A 19,988-nucleotide genomic window follows, 5' to 3' on the forward strand; every position below is an offset into this window, starting at 1 on the left:
TCGGGGCCTTTGGACTCGTTCCGCAGGAGCTCTGCGCACCGGCTGAGCGGCGAAGGCTCCAGGGCCCACGACGCGCACGCCCCCGCCGCTTCGCAGCCCAGCGTAGCGCCTCACATCCGGACCAGCTCTGATCCCTGGCTGGCGCGGTGCAAAGAACACAGGACCCTCGGCTCCCGCCCTCCGCGGCAGGCGCATGCGCTCCGCCGCCACGGTGCGGGTGCTGGGGGCTCGCGGTGCGCAGCCGCGTCCTCTCCATCCCTGCGCATCGGCCCCGCGGACTCGGCAGGTTGGGAGTAGACTTGGGCAGCCACAGACCCCATCCTCGATGTTGCACGTGCCTAGGACCCTGCTGCTCTGCGCCCCTCCCACCCCACGCGAAGGACAGTGGGGCAGCGGGGGAGGGAGGGGCCTTAGACGAGGCTTGGGGAGTCTGAGGTCCCTCAACCTGCATAGAACAGGGACCCGCGGAGGGACCGAGATCACCAAGTGTTTGGGAGGGGGACAGCTTGGGCTGATAGTGCAAACCCCTGGGGAAGGGGTTGGAGCTGAGACCCTTCCTTCACCTTGCACATTTCCGAGAGAGCAGAGGATGATCTAGGCCTGGCCACAGCCTCGACCTTCCAGGACGCGAAGCAGTCACTGAGTGACCCGGAGGCCTCCGATCCGTGCAGCACCCACCTCTGTGCAAATGTGGACTGAGGGCCAGGATGTGCCCAGTTTCTGCCATGTGTCCGTGGCCAGCCAGACGTAAAAAAGTCTTCACTTGTGTGCAAGGGGCCAGCCAAGAAAGTAGAGGGACAGTGGGGTCGCACTGTCACACTCCTGGTGGGGGGCCAAGAAAAGGGGAGGCAAAAATCCACTGCCCAGGACAGAGTCAGAGACAGGCCTGGAGTGGATGTCAGTGGCCCTCATGTGACCTCAGCAATGGTCTAACCTACAGGCTCTGCTGGCTCCTACCCATCCCCACCCCCAGCTCCAGGACTGAAGCAGGTTCTGGTCTCAACCAACCTCCATTGTGGGGCCCTCCCTCCAGCATGCTCAGGCTTCAGGCCCCCGTGACCCTCATCTTGGGTGCTACGATGAAGCTCCTAGATCACTTTGGGAGTGCCAAAGGGCCAGCCGACCCCCTCAGCCTCCAAGATGGGCATGGAGGCCTGGACATGCGCCTAGGTGGGGGAGGTGGGATTTCACAGGCTATAGGATAATTGGCATCGCCCCCGCCACGGCCTGTTTCTGCTTAGGTGAAGCAGGAAGCAGGCACACATCCACAGCCCACAGCCCCAAAACTGGGTTAGAGACCCTGCATCCTCACTGGCTCTGCTTCCCCAAACTTGGGGCAGGGGTAGCAGGAACCTGCCTAGACCTGAGAGGCTGGGCTGCCTTGCAGGGAGAACGTCTCCTTCAGAGGAAGTGCCCCAGCACGGGCGCTGAGAATGTGGTGGGAGGTCACGTCCATCCCCATGGATGGCAGGGGGAGAAAGTTCAAGGTGCCAGAGCCCTGAGAAAGGAACCTGAACAGAAGTAGGCAGAGGGCTTAGGGGAAAGCCAGAGCCCACAAGACAAAACAGGGAAGAGAATCGGGGCTGGTCCAGAAGGCCCAGGGTGCCATAACACAGAGGATTATGACAGACTAGACTCAGGGTGAAAGTACTCTGCACCTTCAAAATGCAGCCCTGGCCCTCCCCTAAGGCAGAGTCCTTAAACCACCGCAGCCTCTACAAAAGGGTGGAGGGAGAATGGACCGGAGGCTGGGCAGGCAGGAGATCAGGAGGAGAGGGCCCAACACAGCCTGGTTAGCAGCAGAGGTGCAGGGGACAACCAACTTGGCCAGACAGCCTGCAGTAGAATGAAGGGCGTGTGGGGACTAGGCCATATGGCTCCTGGCCAGAAGCACTGAGGATAGGGACTCAGCAGTGGGCACACAGGGACCAGCAGGAGCCCTGCTATTGAGTTGGCTGTCACTGTCCATGACAGGCTGAAGGCCAGTAGCCTTGAGCATAGGGAAGCGAGGTGCACTGGCTCCCTTGCTCAGCCCAGGCTGCTAGACCTCCTCACTTCTGCCTGAGTCTTCAGCATCAGTCAGGGTCCCAGATGGAGTCTGCCTGGCCTGGGCAGCACACATCACCCGCCCCACCAGGACCCAGGACACCTCGCTCATCTCTCTTCCTGGCCCCAGGTCCCAGGCATGGCCCGCCAGCCTTCTCTCCCAGGTCCCTTCTTTGCCCAGGTACCCCATCCAGTGGCCTTGCTGACTTGCACCCCATCCCACAGGCTCTGTTCCCAAACACATCTGGAACCCATCTGCTGCCCTCTGCCCTGCTGATGTGTGTCTTTACAGAGCCCGCTGTCCACCAAGCCAGGGCATCCTGTCCAGGCCTAACCTCTGCTTGCTCCAAACCTCAAACGTAGCCAGGCCTGATGCCTTTCATCCCAACCCTGGGAGGCTGAGACAGGAGGATCATAACTCAAGTCCAGCCTGGACAGCTTAGTGACTTATTGAGACTGTCTCAAATACTTAAAAAATAATAAAAAGAACTGAAGATGTAGCCCAGTGTGAAGCCCCTGGGTATGGCCAGAAAACAAAAGAAAAAATTCCACTCTCCTCCCTCCTGACCTAGCTCCCTGTGGCCTATGGGCCCCCGCAGGTGGACAGGAACAGCCTTTGGTGTCACCCCATGTCAGCCTGGCTGGCATCCACTCCAACCAGAGGAGGCCCTGAGATTCTCTCCCCAAAGTCCTGTTCTTTATAGTTGACTGGCCACTGGATAAACAGTAACTTTCAGTCTAGGCCTGTTCCAAATACTGCACGGGGAGTGCTTACACTGAAAACATTCCTGTGTGCATCTGTTGTGTCTGGGATATACGCCTGGAACAGTCTACCTCTTGCCTCCCTGTGACGGAATCTGCCTTGGGTTCCTCCCACATGTGACTGTAGGTCACCCACAGCCTGGGCAGCGCAGAGAGACCCTGCATCAGAAGCAAAGCGAGCCAGTGTGGCTCATGCTCCCAGGTTCAATCCCGTCTCTCGGCCAGATAGGCACGGGCAACCCCAGAAGCAGGGTCTTTGAGCACCAGAACAGGACTCCTGTGGGCAGTGCACAGCAGACCCACCTGGGACCACAGCACAGAAGCCCCGTGTTTGAGCTAATGCCTGGGCTGAGTCTGTTACCACAGCCTTGCCCTCCTGAGTGCTGAGTTTGTCTCTAGTCTTGTGTGTGCCTTCCTTCGACAAAAGCTGCCAACTTCATTTCCAAAAGGAGTTATGGGACAAATAACAGAGAAGGAACTGTCCTTGCTTCACCTGGAGCTCACCTGGGTGCAAATGGGCATAGGGACCTCCAACTCACAGCCAGCTGTCCCAGCTACTGACCACCTGCCCTGCCAAGTCACCCTCTGTCTTCCCAGAGCCCAAGGCTCCAGGTCTCCAGGAAGCCCCATTGCAGCTGTCGCTACCCCAATGCTGAGGAATCTTGGGGGGCCTGGGACATCTGGCCAGTGCCTGCAGAGGACAAGCAGGCCAGGGCAGGACTGAAAGGGCTGTGTCCAGTGCCTGCAGAAGCAAGGCCACCTCCTGCATGGACAAGGGCACACAATGGATGGTGATACTGGTGCACCCCTCCACCTGGGCAGCTGGGGAAAACAGGGCCTAGAGACTCACACCCAGGGACTCCTGGGGTATGCAGGAACCCTGGTGGCTGGACCAGGGAGACAGAACACACTGTGAGTGGAGTTTATTGACAGAAGACAGCACTGGCTGGAGTGGTTAGCGACCAGCTGGCCAGCAAGCACACAGGGCCCGACGCTCCGCCTGCAGCAGGAGGGTCTCGGTCTGCAAAGCAAGGAGAAGCACGTGGGTGGCACAGCCCTGGGCACCGGCTCCAACCACTCCACCCATCCAAGCCTCTGTTCCCTCTCCTACCCTGCAGACATGCTTCCCCCATCCCCCACGCCACCCAGACCCACACCCCAGCTCTCCACAGGTCTGCCAACCCAAGTGTGTGCTCGCCAGCACCGCCCACAAGAAGGCACAGGGCTCCTGAGGGAGGGTCCTTTCTACTTCCAGGAAATCCCTGTCACTAACAGAGGAGGGTCCGCGGGTCCCTGCCCATCACCTTGGAAGAGGCGCTAACCTACCCCCTAACTTGGACAGCCTGACATCTCATCCTCCACACGGGCCACACCCTCTTTCCAGGTCGGTCCTCTGTGCCCTGGCCTCATCCCCTCCTCGGGCATCCTGAACTGGGACTGACAACCTGTCCCTCTGCCACAGCAGTTGGGACAATGCCCCAGTGCGCTTGACACTTAGGAGCGTGATGGTGTGAGACCCGCACCCAGAACCCCAACGGTAACCACAGGCGGCAGAAGTGCAAAGAAAGCAAGGATTTGGGAGGGGGCTTCCGCTCACCCGCGCATCCAGGCTGTAGGCCGTCTTCCGCAGGTCCTGCAGCGCGCGCTGCATGAACTCGAACGCGTGGCAGTCCACGCACGGGCGGCCTGCGGGAGCGGGCAGCGTCACCCCGAGACCCGCCGAGACGTCCCCCCCTCCCGCCCGCCCATCAGTCCCGTGTCCCGCGTTCCCAGGAACAAAGGCGGGCGGCATCCGTCACACTCACTCTGCGCAGGGATGGCGCTCCCGGCCGGGGGCTCGGCGCGCGCGCCCAGCAGGGCCACGCTCAGCAGCAGGAGCAGCAGCGGCGGCGGCGGCGGCGGCAGCAGGGCCCGGCGCGCGAGCGAGGGGGCCATGGCCGAGGAGGGACCCGGGCCGCCCTGCGGCGAACCGGGTCAGCGCCGCGCGCGCGATTCGGCCCCGCCCCGCCCCCTCTCTGTCGCGGACCTGGCACGCCCACCCCGGCCGCGATTCCGGCGGCCCACTCGCGAGCCTGGAGCCCGCGCCACCCCGCGCCGGCTCCGCGCCCGCCTGTCCCGGCAACCCGGGCCCGCTCACCCCTGTGCGGCCCACCTCGGGCCTGGACCCTGTGTCCCGCCCAGCCCCGGTCCCGACCCCGGCCCAGCCGCTGCCTGCGGCCTGGACCACAGCGCCCACCCTCACCGCGGCTCAGCTACCCCGCGAGCAGCAGCCCGGCGACTCAGATGACGCACCACAACGGCGCATGCGCACGCGCCCCGCTCAACCACACCAGTGCCCCCTCTGTCGTTATGGCAACCCGGGTCCCTACTGGCCGGGATCACCAGAGTGCGGCGCCGACACGGGACAAAGCCGAAGGAGTGGGTCAGACGGGATCCCTGCGCTCGGAGTTCAGCGCGCAGCTTCATCCTTCTTGCCCCCGTGTGACCTGGGTGTCACCCGGCCTGTCAGTGTCCCCTGCGAACACTGGGCGGTCCGTGGGTACCGACGAGTAGAATCCTGCATCCTGCGGGCCCGTGCACGTGGGAGCCCCTGCCCTGCCCGCCGTCGGGCCACCCGCGACCCCAGAGCGACTCCCACAGGGGGCGCCCCGGGCCCGCGGGTCCCGAGCCCTCTTCCCTCTCCCCGCGTCCCATGACCCTGACGCGCGTGGGGCCGTGGTGACTCGGAAGCCCCACCCACTCGGGTCCGAATGCTCGGGCCGGGCCTATCGACATTCATGCGTGGAGTTACGGGGCCAGACGGCGGAATCAGGCGCGGGCTCTGCCCCAGGTTGCCTGGGCGTGTGACCCGCCCCAGTCAACTGGGCCACTGCTGCGCAGAGCAGCCCAGCGCGCAGGAAGCCGCAGCCTCCAGATCCAGGGGGGCTGGATTTTGGGCGTCAGGCGTGGAGTTCCCGGAGTCTGAGTGCCCTCCTGATGCCCAGTGCAACCCTCAGCCCGCAGAGATGACACACAGGGCGACAGGGGGATCTCTGAATGACCTGTATGGGGCTGGTACTGGAGAGGAGTGGGCCATGGGGTGTAGGGGAAAGGCTTCCCCTAGGTTCCCGAGATGGCACCAGCTTCGCTGTTGGGCTGCGAGTGGTGTCCGCACAAATACTGTGGACAGAGACGCCAGGGGGCTCCCCAGGGGTATCCTGCTACCCTCACCAAGGCCCTGACCTCTCAGGAAGGGAATGACAAGGGCCTCAGCTCTCCGGGACCTCGTAGAAGTCAGGGCCACTGTTTTCTAGGTCCAAGGACTGAGGACCTGTTTTCCAGGCATACACACCCACAGACCCTCCAGCCCTGAACCCCCTTCCCAGAAGGGGGTTGATATTTCAATCCAGGAGAAGGAAGAGGCGACTCTGGTGCCAGGAGGGCAAGGAACTGGGAGGCGGGCCTGGGTCAGGGATCTAGTTCATAGCTCAGCCTCAGGGTTGCCCACCCTGCAGCCATCTCCACACATGGAACAGGGGAAATGGAAAGAAAACCCAGCTCCTCTCCCCCAACACTGGCTAGGAGCTGGTTCAGGATATTGAGGAGGTTAGGATGGAGAGCCCACCTCTGCAGGCTCACAACAAGAACTGTGCAGTGTGGATTTGCAACCCGAGAATGTAAAGGGAAAATTGTCATTAATGGTTCCACACTAGTTGATGCCCATGGCAACCAGCAGAAGAAATCCAGATGAGCCCCACAGGAAACCCAAGAAGTGATCTCCACAGCAGTCAGTACCAAGGGTAAACCCCAACACCAGGAGCCCAGCACCACGCATGGAGGATGCACAACAACTACAAGCCAGCAAAAATGATCAGTGGATTCCATGTGGATCTTAAATCAAGTGTACTTAAGGTTTAAAAAATTGAAAATATAAAGAAACTGGAAAACCAGGAAAAGTTTGAAAAATAACCAGCTAGAAATTCTAGAGCTTAAAAGTAAGTCCCAAAACGCAGTTTGGCTGCGCAGTGGGCAGGAAGCTGCAGCGGAAGGACAAAGTCAGAACAAACAAGGCAGAAGGGGTTTTTTGAAAGCATGGAAGGGATGTGGAGAAGCAGGGAGAAGGCTGAGCTCTGTCAGTGGGGTGTGGAGAACAATTATGAGCAACTGGGGTGCAGCAAGGCTCTAAGCATGACTAGGAAGCTTCCAGAAGCCAACTCGCACATTCACAGACCTCAGTCAGTGCCAAGGAACAGAAAGGAGAAATTGGCAGGAGCCCACATCCAAAACTACAACCAGGAAGCAAAAAGGCAGAACTCTATAATCTGCTTCCCCTCCCCCATGCCAGGTGACCCTCAGAGCACAGGCAGTTGGGGTGACAGCTGGTGTGGCCACAGAACTTTGGGAGACAAAGGGAATGGCCACTCATCCCTAATCAGCAACAGATTTCCACAGTGATATGAAGGGGGGGCAGAAGCACTGCCTGTCATCCCACAAACAATTGGTCATCCCAGCTCCCCTTTGATTTCTGTTTGTCTTTACTCTTTCTCACCATGCTCTGTAACACCTCCTGGGAGCTGGAGATGCACCTCAGGGCTCCCCAGTGAAAGGTTCTTGCTTCAGTATGAATTACTGTACAGTTATGGAAGTAGTCTAACGTGGCGGAAGGCCAAAGCGGGAATACTTGTCACTTCCTGCTGCTTCTTCAGCCCTAATTACGGCTCCCCTCCCTGTGTGCACACACACAGAGTTCCAGTCGGTTCCTCAAACGTCACCAGTATCCCCCCATGCACCACTTTAATATAACCCTCTGCCTCTCTGAACCTGGTCGAAGGAGACAGCGCAGCCACTATGGGTTGTGTGCTCCTTTCCACGTCCTCAACTCAATAAACCTGTTCATTTTGTACTTTTGCTTCTCTATTGTGCCAGAACACTCTTTAACACCCAATAGTGCAGGACACTGCAGTGGGATCTGGGCCCTGGCTGGACTCTTTGGGTCTCTGGTGTGTGGACAGATCTCCTACACTCTGCTGCATTTCACTCCCCATAGGGGAGTATTATAAAATTGTCCTATGAATTATGTGTCCTGTATTAAATCTATCCCCTTGAAAACCTGGACTGCAACAGAATGGAAAAACATAGTGAATACTTCATTTTTTAAGAAATTTAGTACATAGTAAAAGACATTGGCATTAATCCCTCCTCACTTTAAGCATGCGTTTGCCATGGTTCTTGCCACTTTTTGAAGCCATTCGGGAAGTTCTCTTGCACAGATGTCTTTAGCCGTGCTGTCATGTCTGCCTCGATGTCCTAAATTAATTCAAACATTTCCCTTTCACGGTCATTTTGACCTTGGGGGAAAGCTGGAAGCACAGTGTCAGAGATAGGAATGAGGACACAAAGTCACGGTTTTTTTGAGCCGGTGATACTTAATGGAAGCAGTCACTGGTTTTTGCTGCCACCTTGTAAAGACACTCAGGAAAGAGAACTTCTGAGAACTGCTTCAGAAAGTGCCAAGAGCAATGGGATGCATGTGTTTGAAGTGAGGGGGGGATGTGGGTATTTTGAGAGATTAATGGCAATGTGCCTTTACTGTAATAACTTTTTACATCAACATTCACTGTATATTTTATCACATCTTGTAAACTGCATATATTAAAACTACGCGGGCCAATGGGAATGGGCACCCCCGCCCTGAGCCTGCCACCGAAGGACTGCAGGGGAAGCTATGCCCGAGGCCCCAACACCATGGGGGAGTATGGAGGAGCTACCGTCCCGCACCTCTCTGCCAGAACCTCAGATCAGAGGAGCCCAGGTGCACCTCGGGACAGATGGCCAGTGCAGGAAGCACCCTGGACTTGCAGCTGGCTGATTCTGAGGGACAAGGACATGTCAAGACGAAGGAGCAGGCCACAGTCTCAGCCCTCCAGCCCACCCAGAACAAGTCCGGGAAACCTGGACACAAAAGAAATTAGAAGCCACACACCTAAAATTCCCGAAATGATAGCAACTGAAGTAAAGAAACAATTTAGTGTTTATATTGTTTGATTAATTTGCATGCCTGTATCTGGTAGTCTGAACATGTACTCAGAGGATAACAATGTGCAATGTAATAACTGTTATTGAATGCCTACTGTCTTGTTTTAGAAATCCAATATCATTGTCACTGTTTTGTTTTATTCTCTTTTAAAAAAAAGCTGCACAATTTTTTTTCAGCACTAGGGACCAACCCAGGGCCGCATGAGTTTCATGGAAGAGCTCTACCACTGAGTTACACCCGGGGTTACTGACCCTTTCTGCCGGCTGTGTACACTGGCACAGCATCCCCACTGCCCACATGACAGATGTTTGCCATGCTCCATGTTTCCTCCCCCTCACAGGGCCCCTCCTCTTCTCTTTCCATGGATTGGTGGCTCATTCCTGCCTCCTAGTGGGAAAGGATCCGCCTAGGGGATAAACCACTGTTTCTTTATGCATTTATTTGTTGATGGATCTTCTGGTGGTTTGCAGCTCTCAGCTGTTACAGAGAAAGCAGCCCTAGCGGGTCATGGACATGTGCTTTCTTCCCACTTGGTGACCTTGGTGTCCACAAGGTGGGCTCACCTTGAGCTGGGGTGGTGGATCATCAGGTAGGTACATGTTTCACTTTTGAAGAAACTGCCAGATTTTCCCCATGTGGTTATAAACTCTGTCTTAATTACTTTTTACTTGTTGCTGAGACAAAACACCCAACACCCAGAGTTAAAGGGGGAAGGACTGATTTAACTATTTTAACTGTTCAGAGAATTCAGTCTATAATTGCCTGGCTCCGAGGCAGGGTGGACTGGCAGAGGAGCCCCTGTTTGTGGCTTGTGAAAGGTAGCAAAGCAAGCAAGGAACTTTCACAGAACCTCTCTTGCATATTTTAGCTAATTTACTGGGATTAGGGTGGTGACAAACTAACCCAGGGACACCCCCATAATCCCAGCACCACATACTCCACCTATGAAAAAGCCCCATCTCTGACTGCTTTAGGCTTTGGGGGGATACCCAGGCACAAGCCATAGCAAATTCCTACAGGTCCACTGGCAGCATCTGAGAGCTTCAGTTCCCCTGCATTCCTTCCCATCTATATTATGGTCACACTTCTACATCTGAATCACTCTGTTAAGTGTAGCATCACAAACTCACTCACAGACACAGCTTTAGTTTTACAGCTCATTTTCCTAACAACCAATTTTGAGCACCTTTTAAATAATCCACCCAAATATATTCTTTGGTGAAGTTCATATCTTGGGCCCATTTTTTTTCTCCCACTATCCCATTGGTAGACCAAATATTGTTACTATGATCACTTTAGGTTATTTGCAATCTGGTCTTTGTGCAGTAAAGACATGTTTGGTCATCTATGATGGCACACACCACAGCTCTAGGCTGAGGCAGGTGAACATCAAGTTGATGGCATCCTGGCATCCTGCCTCTAAATAAAAAGGGGGAGTGATGTAACTCAGTATGGAGCTGTGATCCTGGGTTCCATCCCCAGGACTGAAAAAAAAAAAGCATTGAGGTATAATTTAGCACCATAAATTCACCCTTGAAAGTGTGTGATTCAGAGGACTTAAGCATATTTACAAAATTGTGCATATATCAGCCCTAACTAATTTCAGAACATTTTCATCATCCCCACAAGAAGTCCTACACCCACCATAGTCACCCTGCCCCTGCTCCAGACCCTGATAACCTTCTGCCCTACCGCCTTTACCCACTCCAGATGGTCCCCACCAACAGGGACAACGTGTCAGCCCCATACTGCGTCCTCATCTGCTTCCTGTAGCCCAGAGCCCCAAGGAGGGGCTGGAAAGTCACAGAGCACACTGCTGTCTGGGCTCCAACTCTCCCTGGGCTTCAGCAGCACTGTGCCCACGTCTGTCCAGGGGCTGGGGTGTCTGACGTAGCTGTAGGGCCAGAGGAGTCGTCGGTGGGACTCACTCCTGACTAATGAGCGAGGCAGACCATGCTGAGTTCTAAGGAAATCACTAAAAGAATACCAAGAGAGTGAGTATCTTTTAGACTACAACACATATGTGTGATAAGTGGCTGCTAATCCAAAAAAAGATGAGGGAGAACAAAAATATCTTTGATTTTTTCCAGTGCTGGGGACTGAACTTCACTCAGACCTCCTGTGTGCTACACAAGGATGCACCCCAGCTCCATCCCATCAGACCAGGGATTTCCATTTGGTGCTCAGGTACAAAACACTTGGTTACAAGGTGGTCGTGCCAAATATAAAGCCAAAACCAGGTGTATGCTGTAAGACCCAAATACATTATGGGCTTACAAAAAATTTGAAAATTTTTAAAATGGAGAAAACATATATTGAGTTAACACAGTAAGAAGATCCAGGTCACCACCTAACACCAGAAAAATGGATTTTAGGAAAGAGGAGCAAAGCTGGGTGGCCTCACTTCTGTTATGGTTTGGGTCCTGTGGCCCCCAGGAGCTCAGGCAGCTAGTCCGGGCTTTGGAAAGAGATGGAGTCAGGGGGCTCACAGCAGGGTACAGTCTGGAAGAGCTCATCTCCTCCCGCCCTGATGTGGTCTGGGTGGCTCCTCTAGGGCTCACCCCGCTGCCACTGCCAAGCTGTTTCTTCAGGGCTGGCTGACCGAGAACTAGAATGGGAACTAAACATCTCCTGCTCTGAGTTTTGGGTGCTGGGTGTTCATCCCAGTAACAAGGAAAGTGAGACAGCGTCTTCTTTTGTGTGTGTGACAAGGTCTCTGTCGTAGTCAGGGATTGGGAGGAGAACAATTACATACAGGACACAGAATTTATACTATCTTATGATGCTCACTCAGAGTTAAACACAGAAAGTACAGGAAATCTGTCCACAATACTAAACACCTAGAATATTCAGCCAAGGGCCCGGCTCCCACAGCAGTGCTCTGCATGAGTCCGGATGAAGACCTAGAGCTCACGACAATGCCTCCCATGTGTCTAACTGGAGGCCCAGAGCCCTCGAGAACTCATACCAGTCTGTTTTATGGATCTGCGCTGGGAAGGCCCAAAGGTCAGTGGTGGAAGCTAGAAAGGGTATGCCAGCGGGGAACAGTGCTAAGCTGTAAGTCTGAAATCTTTCCTCTTACACAACTGAAGAACAAGTTATGATCTCTTCAGCAAAGTGGTGATAGATGATTATCCTGGGTCTTCTCTTCGTGGACCCAGAGGCGGAGAAGGCCATGGGGACTGCAATCAGACCGTCTGGATGACAGGGCCATTTGTACCCCCAGACTGGGACCAGACTTCAAGGAGGGCAGGCACCATGGTCGCCAGTCAAAAAGCGTGTCCCTGGGGCTGGGGACGGATTCCAGGGATGGAGCAAAAAGAAACATGTTCCTCAGCAGCACACTCAGTTTGCGATGTTAATTAAAACTCAGCCAGAGATGCCATACTTCTAGGAAGACTAGGAAAATGTGAAAATTTATTTTCTGATGCTTGGGTCTAAGGAGGCTCATGATCTACACTGGGACTAGGAATGATTCTGTTTTAAATTTGAAGTTTGCATGATGTAAGGTTCTTTAAGATAAAATGGAGTTTGCTATGTTATATAGCTTTACTCTAAATTAGGAAATGTCTGACAACCGGGTTTTTTTTTTCTGTGTTGAATTCTAACCTCTAAAGGTAACCTCCAATCTTCCTAAATATTTGGTACAAAAGCTGAGGTGTCAGAGGACCCTCTCCACTTTTGTGCTTTACTTTCAGGAAATGATGCAGGGCATGAGTTCTGCCAAGCACATTTTGCAAAACATGTAATGTTTTTGCCGTAAGCTGAAAAGGAAAAAGTCTAACACGGAGATATTCAAAGAATTTATTTTGCATTTATAAAGCAATTAGATGATTTCTTATGCATGAGTATAATGTTTCCTAATTAGAAAAAAATACAAAACGTTTTCATCTAGCAACGGAGTATCTTCCAACATCCAGTAGTCTGGGAGCATTGGGCTGGAGCCCTCCACCGTGAACACCCTTCATGTTAGAATAAAGTGTGGGTTTTCTCATTCAATTCCAAACTAGTTGTTGGAGTTTTTTTTTTTTTTTAATGTTAACAGTTGTGAAGTTGGAAGAAACCAGTTAAAAACATTTAATGAGGATACACCATATATTTGTAAATATTTGTTTTTATTCTGTAGTTTGAATTAATGTAATTTATATTTTTCTGTAATAAGATATGTTAGATTTCTAACAGCCTTGAAACCAAAGATGCTGGCTCTAATTTAAATGGTCTTTTGTAACAGACTACAGTGAAGTTGGACCAACTTATTGGAAGAAAGAAAGAAGAAAGGAATATACAAGTGGCCCTGGCTTCCTCCTGCAATCACAGCATGCACCCTCTGCCCACAGCCACGTCCTCTGGTCCCTGGGGAGCACAAGGTCCAGGCTGGGCCACCCTCCTCCCATTGTACAGGCCTCATATCCGCTGTCCACGGCATGCTGTTGGGGCCCATTGGCATTGTCTCTGGACGACTTGAACAAAATGACCTAGCTTGTTTGCCCGTGGGGCGGCCTGTGGCACAAACTTCCGACAGACTGCGCCATCATGGGCCCACAGCAAGGTAGATAGATGGCACTTAGCCTGATGTCAGAGTCAGCTCAGGCTGCAGCCAACAGTGCTGCAAGAGTCTGTCCTTCTCTTCCCCACTGGGCAGCTCCCGTGCTGGGCGGCTGTCCCCCTCGGGGGACACTGACTGGGGAATTCCCTGCAGTCTGAACTTGTGTTTTTGTCATGGGGACATGGCCTCCTACCAGCAACTTCTACTCCTCACCCCCGTTTCTTGATGTTTGTTTGGGGTCAGATGTGCCCTTGCTGTCTGCCTCTCCAGCGCTGTGTGACAGTCACCACGGCCCCCCGCAGTCGGGCTCTGTGGCTGTTCCACGTTCGCTGCACTTTACAGTAACTGCACTACTCGGCTTCTGAGATGAGTGTGACCACTGGCCCTCCCCCTCCAGCATCTTCCCATCCACGAACCCAAGAACCTTAGTCCTTAGCCCCTGCCTCCCTTCTTTGCGGAGCACAGGGCTGAGTCCTCCCGGCTAAGGCCCCCTCCACCATCGGCCAGAGCAAGGAGGCCAGGCAGCTCCCAGGAGAGGCATCCCAAAGCCAGCATGAGGGGCGCTGGACGGCAGGACGACAGCTGCAGCCACACAAACACAAGAAGTGGGGAGCTCAACCCTCAGATAGAGGCTTCTGACAGCAGAACTGAATCTCGGCGGCAAGAGCCGGACTCCATGCTGGAATTCTCTCCTCACCGTCCTAGTCAGCCTGAGTGGCTCTAATAAAGTTCTTGTGAGTTCTTGTGCCCGGGCACTTGATAAAGAGCAGGGACACGCTTCTCACAGACCTGGAGGCTTGGAAGCGCGAGGGCAAGGCACCCACTTCTCGCGTAGCAAGAATGTGCTTCCAAGGTGGCGCTGTGCGCACTCGGTCCTCTGGAGGGAGCAGCGGGGCTTCCCCACCGGCAGACCGCAGACGGCGGAGGCGCACAGCGCGAGAGTCCTCAGCAAGCCCTGCTGGGAGTGCACCTGAGCCTCGGAACCGCCCACAGAAATCACCACCCAGAGGCCACACCCCTAGTATTCCGAATGGAGAGCCAATTTCTTTTCTGCTTTCTTTTTTTTTTTTTTTTGTCTTTTTTCCTTTTTATCGGTACCGGGGATCCAACTCACGACCCCCTGCTTGCAAGGCAGGTGCTTATGGTGCTGAGCTAAATCCCCAGCCCCTAGAGCTAAATCCCTAGCCCCGAGAGCCAATTTCAACATGAATTTTTTTAAAATTTAATCTTAATTTTTTTGTTTTTGGAGACAAGATCTTTTGGGGGGAGAGTGAGACAGGGTCTTCTTTTTCTTCTTGGTTTTTTGAAACAGGGTCTTGTCGTATAGTTCAGGCTGGCCTTGAACTCACTATGTAGCCTAGGTAGCCTCAAACTCAGCAGTCCCTCTACCTCTGCCTCCTGAGTGCTGGAATTACAGGTGTGACCACCACACCTAACTTCTGAGGGGACACAATATTGAAACCATAGGAGCTACACAGGGAGTGCTATCGTTTGCTTCTTAAATGTCTCCTAAATGGCCAAGTATGAAAGCCTCTGTCCCTTGCTCGGTCCTGTCTAGAAGGGATGAACCTTCAGGACAAGGGCCCTAGAGGGAAGTCTTTGGAGGTGTGGTCTTGAGGGGAAGTGTGGAACCCTGTCCCCTCCTCATTCATGTCCCACCCTACAGGCTCAAAAGCAATGCTTCAGCAGACCAGACTGAGGCCTCCAAAACCGACAGCCAAAAATAACCCTTCCCTTCTTTCTCTTTGCAGTGCTAGCACCAAGCTCGGCTCTGTGCATGCCATGCCATTCCTCTGCCACAGAACCACAGCCTCTCCTTGGCTGTTTGTCTTTACAAGGTGATTACTTCAGGCATTTTATTACAGTCATGGAACCCTAACACTGGGAAGTTTTACTTTGTTAGCTGGAAAGAGAAAGAAACAGCTTTCTTAGCAGGTACTCTTCTAATTTTGGAACCATTTCTGTCAAACAGATATTTAAAAACGATACCAGGAGGCCAGGGATTTAGCTCAGTGGCACAGTGCCTGCTTGGCAAGTGTGAGGTCCTGAATTTGATTCCCGACATTTCCCCAATAAATAAAAATAAAAACATACTGGAATTGTCATCTTACAGTGCTGGCTGTCCCACAGGACTCTCCAACAAAAACTATCAGGAAGCTGGAAATGGTTGTACATATCTGTAACCCCAGTGCTCTGGGAGCCTGAGGCACAGGGATTGTAAGCTTAAACCCAAGTTGGGGAAGTTAGTGAGAGCTTCTCTCAAAATTTTAAAAAAATTCTCAGATGAGAAGGGCAGAAAAGAAACAAAAATTAATGGTTGAAAAAAAATTAATGGTTGGAGATGTAGCTAAAATTAATTTTAAAAACTTGAGGAAACATCAGAATTGCAATAAAGACAATATCAGTGTCACTGAGGCTTCTACTTTGCTCCAGCTCTAATGGCTTGGCGTGGCACTATTCCTGCTCCTGTCTTTAAATTTTCACTTTTTCTCGGATTACAGGTGTGTGTCAATGTGCCCAGTGTGGCATTAATTTTGAAATAAAAAATGTGTTAAAATATCATCCATAGAGATGACTGAGTTTTTTGTATTTCCTGACACCTCACATGCCTCTCTCCGCTTCCCAAGACCTTGAAAGAGACTACATCTTGCCTAACTAGGGCTTCTTTGAGGAATGCAGAGATGGCTTAACCTCCAAAATTCGGCCAACCATCCCAGTGGCACATGCCTGTAATCTCAGCACCCGAGAGGCTGAGGCAGGAGGATCATCACAAGTTCGAGGCCAGCCTGGACTATAGAGCAAGACCCTGAGGGGAACAGTTGAGCCATGGCTGTGACAGAGTGTGGTAAATTCCTTGGAACTAGAGGGTTTATTTGCTGTCAGTTTGGCATCAGCAGTTCTCATTGTTGCTCTCTGGGAAGTCAGAACCAGCAACTCTCCAGAGCTCTGCAAAACTCTCTCTTTCTCCACCACTCTCTGCTGATAAGGCCCTGGCCAAGGACCACTGATCCCCTGCTCAGGGCTATGATGACAGAATAAAACAGGGGCAAGGAACATGTATTTCAGCTCAAAGGGGAACTGGGACAGTTAGGGCCTAAAGAAGGACAAAGACCATGAGGCTTGGTGTCCCTGGCCTTTTTTAGGTGCACAGCTTGAGGAGGGCATGTGGTGGACTGCAGGAAGAGACAAGAGTAAACCGCTGATGCAGGCAAGGCTCAAGGATGCGAAGAACATAGTATTTTTGGAAAAGCACACGGGAACAGATCACGGTTAACCAGTGACCTGGTATCTGCTGAGACTACTGAGCTAAAAGGAATCTGAGTGAGTCAAAGTTCCCAGCTGTCAGGGCCAGGACTTCACAGGCTGCCTGCTGGTTTGGGTCCTGGCCTTTGGCCTGGGGGTTAATTTCATTCCCATGCCCATCATAGGCCTCCCACAAGTCTCTTAGGCCTGGGAAAGACTCTCTATTCAACTTACTTTTATGTCAGTTTATTAATGACATAAAACCAAGCACCACCTGCTCTGCACTGCATCAAGCTGATCCTCAGCACTCTGCCATTCTTCAGCCACCCTCAAGTGATCCCAGCTCTGGCCACTCTCAGTGACAGCGGCCCTTAGTGTAACCAACTCAGGGTATCCAAGTCAGCCAGCTCCACCGTGATAGAGATCAGGAAGAGGCAAAGTAAATGCTCTCTGGAAGACCCATTATTAGAACTCATGCTGCAGCATAAGGGCGAGGGAAGCACAGCCTGAGCCAGAGGGAAAGGCTGTTTCTACAGACAAGAAGGCGGGCTCGAACATGCGTGTCCTGCTGTTAACCACAGACGGTCCACCTCATCGTGGGTAGGAAGGGACTCCAAGGGCCAGGCTGGAGACAGCTTTGCGGAGCTGACTCAGTCACAGGGATCGGTCAGAGAGGCCATGGGACAGTCATCTGGGGCAGACCTGAGATGGAAGCTGTCACATCCAAGTCTCCCTGAGCAGGTGTGGGGTGTGTTCGTGAAGCCACAGCCTACCACAAGGGTGTGCAGAGCAGCTGGGACTCTCAGGGCACAAGGGTCCCATTCTTCTGTCTTAACTATATAACGATGTCAGTGCTAACTTAACGTGCAAACTCAATGCAAATCCAATGCCTGTGATCTGAGCACTTGAGAGGCTGAGGCAGAATGACTGCCACAAGTTCAAGAATAGTTTGGGCTACACCGTGAGTTCAAGGCTAGAGAGCCCCTGCCTCAAAACACGCACGTGCACATGTACACACAAACCTCAATGCAATCTAATCAAAATCCCACCAGAGCCGAGGATTTAGCTCAGCAGTATAAGCACCTATGTGGCGAGCATGAGCTCTTGAGTTTGATCCCCGGTATAAAAAAAAAAATCCCACCAGTTTTGTTTTAAAGAAATTTATTCTAAAATATATAGAAAATAAAGTACCAAAATTTATTGCTTTTAAAGTAAGTAAAAATGGAGGCTCTTTATGTTGCAAAATCAGGCAAACAGATCAAAGGCTAGATAAAGCTATATTTGCAATTAGTTAAGGCCTGCACATATCTGATCACATATACTTTGTCTTCCAGGAAGAGCCTCCAGGTCTTTCACTAAGATTTATTACTGTACAGAACCAGCTTTTCAAGCACAAACATGAGCAAAAGAAGCCAGACTTTTGTCAAAGATGTTACAGCTCAAAATCCCTCACACAGAACATACCTCCCTTCAAACAGAGATGTGTAACCTGTGAGGACACAGTCAGCCAACAAACATCTCCCACAAACTCCTCACTTACACTGATCGGGAAGCAGATTTGAGCTTATACCTCCAGACCTCCTTTGCAGTTGGCCACTCAGTAAAGCTTTGTCTTTTTGCAGGGCTGGTGCTACAGATCAGTGGCACAGTGCCTGTCTGGCAAGCACGAAGTCAAGAGTCTGATTCCTGGTACTAAACAAACAAACAAACAAACAAAGCTCATTACCAAGGTATTGCTTCCATGTATGTCAGAGAGCAAGTGCTTGCTAACAACATATTCACAGACTCTATGAACATCTTTGTAGTAAACTAACAGAATTCACAAAAAAGCTACTAGAACAATTAAACTTGGTTAGCAAGGCTGCATGATACAAAATCAATATATACATGTCAATGGTACTGCAATATGCTAGTAACAAACAACTGCAAGTTAAAAATTATAAAATTGCAATAACAACGAAATACACGGAGCACTTGGAGAGAAACAAAAGGTGTACAAGACCTGTACTGAAAACTGCTGAGTGCTGCTGAGAATTTAAAGGAACCCAAAGAAATGCAAACATGTAGCATGTTCAGAAGTCAGTTATCATGTAACCCCAGTAGTCTGTATATATCCTCGGGTCTTTTGCATTCATTTTTTCTTTCTGCTCCTCAGGCCTGATAATTCCCATTCTCCTATCACTGACTTTTCTGCCTGCTCAAATCTGCTTCTGAGCCAGGTGTGGTGGTGCACATCTGTAATCCCAGTACACAGGAGCCTGAGGCAGGAGGACCACTGCAAGTTCAAGGCCAGTCTACTAGGCTACAAAGTGAGCTCAAGGCCAGCTTGAACTATAAAATGAGACTCTGTCTCAAAAAAGACAAAAAAAAAAAAAAAAAAAAAAAAAAAAAGCTCTTCTCCCTAAATTGACCCATAGATAGAATACAGTACCAGTCAAAATGCCCTGTTTTGTTCTAGGTTTGTTTTTGTGGTAAAAACTGGCAATTCTAAAATTTATACAAAAATGCGGAGGTCCTAACATAGCCAAAATAAACTTTGCAAAAGAACAAAATTGGAGAAGTAACAGTGCCTGAATTCAAGACTTAATAGAAAGCTACTGTAATCAAGGCAGTGTAGAATCGGCAGAAAGCTTGATGGATAAATCAGAAGATTTCAGAATTGAACCCACACACATATTGGCAACAGACTGTTAACGGATAGGATAGTCTTTTCAACAAGTAGTATTAGAACCATAACATACCCATTTTTTAAAAAGACCTTTGACTTTCTAATTTTGCAACATGATGGAGAGATACACAGCAATTAATTCCCTTAAAATAGTCTCACACTGGCCACACTTATTCTATTGGTTTTGCCACTTCCTGAAGCAGTTCTGGGAATCCTGTTTCCACGTACGGTAATAAACATGAAGTTTAATTTTTAACATCTGTACTTCAGCTCATATCATTCCTGAGGTCAGGGTGGGTTCCTGCAAACGCGTTAAGAGGCAGCTCCAACCCCAGCTAGGCACCAGCGCGAACCCTGCATAAGCTTTTGGAGCCGCGTATAGCATCACCTGCGTGGCGCCCAGCCCAGGACTCCACTCGAGACCATGTCCAGTCCCCAAAAGACCGTGCCCATCCGGGTGGGTGTAGACCCCAGACAGTCTCGCCGCCAGGTGGGCATGAGAACAACATATTCTGTCTAGGGGGATCTGGCTGGACCCGGCGTCTGATAGGCCTCTGCGAGGAAGAGGCGGAGCCTGGCACTGGAACCGTGTGCCGGGGAAACTGGACCGAGAGCTCCACTTGCAGGTCCAGGCTGGACTCCCGACGAAGGCCGTGACGTCATTCGAACACGACTTCGTCTCGCGTGACGTCATATTCCGACGCTGT

The 19,988-nt window shown here is 51.9% G+C and overlaps 1 protein-coding gene and 1 long non-coding RNA gene across 3 annotated transcripts; both read right to left on the minus strand.

Moving 5' to 3' along the window:
- Nucleotides 1-3,716: 3,716 nt before the first annotated feature.
- On the minus strand, nt 3,717-5,185 carry Nicol1 (NELL2 interacting cell ontogeny regulator 1). 2 transcript variants are annotated; one of them, XM_063230296.1, is made up of 4 exons: nt 5,051-5,185; nt 4,614-4,767; nt 4,406-4,494; nt 3,717-3,829 (listed from the first exon to the last, which is right to left on the minus strand). In XM_063230296.1, the coding sequence occupies exons 2-4, from the start codon at nt 4,741-4,743 to the stop codon at nt 3,764-3,766; spliced, it is 285 nt and encodes a 94-aa protein (XP_063086366.1). In that variant the 5' UTR covers nt 4,744-4,767; nt 5,051-5,185; the 3' UTR covers nt 3,717-3,763. The 2 variants fall into 2 exon arrangements, with proteins under 2 accessions (XP_063086366.1, XP_003471642.1); XM_003471594.5 differs by having other exon boundaries at nt 5,065-5,085.
- Nucleotides 5,186-12,614: 7,429 nt separating this feature from the next.
- Nucleotides 12,615-19,864, minus strand: LOC134471422 (uncharacterized). Its single transcript, XR_010040906.1, has 2 exons — nt 19,355-19,864; nt 12,615-18,305 (listed from the first exon to the last, which is right to left on the minus strand). It is a non-coding gene; the product is annotated as an uncharacterized LOC134471422 (long non-coding RNA).
- Between the last annotated feature and the right edge of the window lie 124 nt (nt 19,865-19,988).

The sequence above is a fragment of the Cavia porcellus genome, unplaced genomic scaffold, assembly GCF_034190915.1.
Source record: "Cavia porcellus strain 051 isolate PalLab524CR breed Dunkin Hartley unplaced genomic scaffold, mCavPor4.1 scaffold_18, whole genome shotgun sequence".
Classification (NCBI taxonomy): Eukaryota; Metazoa; Chordata; class Mammalia; order Rodentia; family Caviidae; genus Cavia; species Cavia porcellus.

Bases quoted from the DNA above. Each gene is read 5' to 3' on its own strand.
- Nicol1 (XM_063230296.1), bottom strand. From the start codon at position 4,743: ATGGCCCCCTCGCTCGCGCGCCGGGCCCTGCTGCCGCCGCCGCCGCCG. The intron at 4,495-4,613 runs GTGAGTGTGACG...CCGCTCCCGCAG, and splicing joins GAGCGCCATCCCTGCGCAGA to GCCGCCCGTGCGTGGACTGC. The intron at 3,830-4,405 runs GTGAGCGGAAGC...CTTGCTTTGCAG, and splicing joins CCTACAGCCTGGATGCGCGG to ACCGAGACCCTCCTGCTGCA.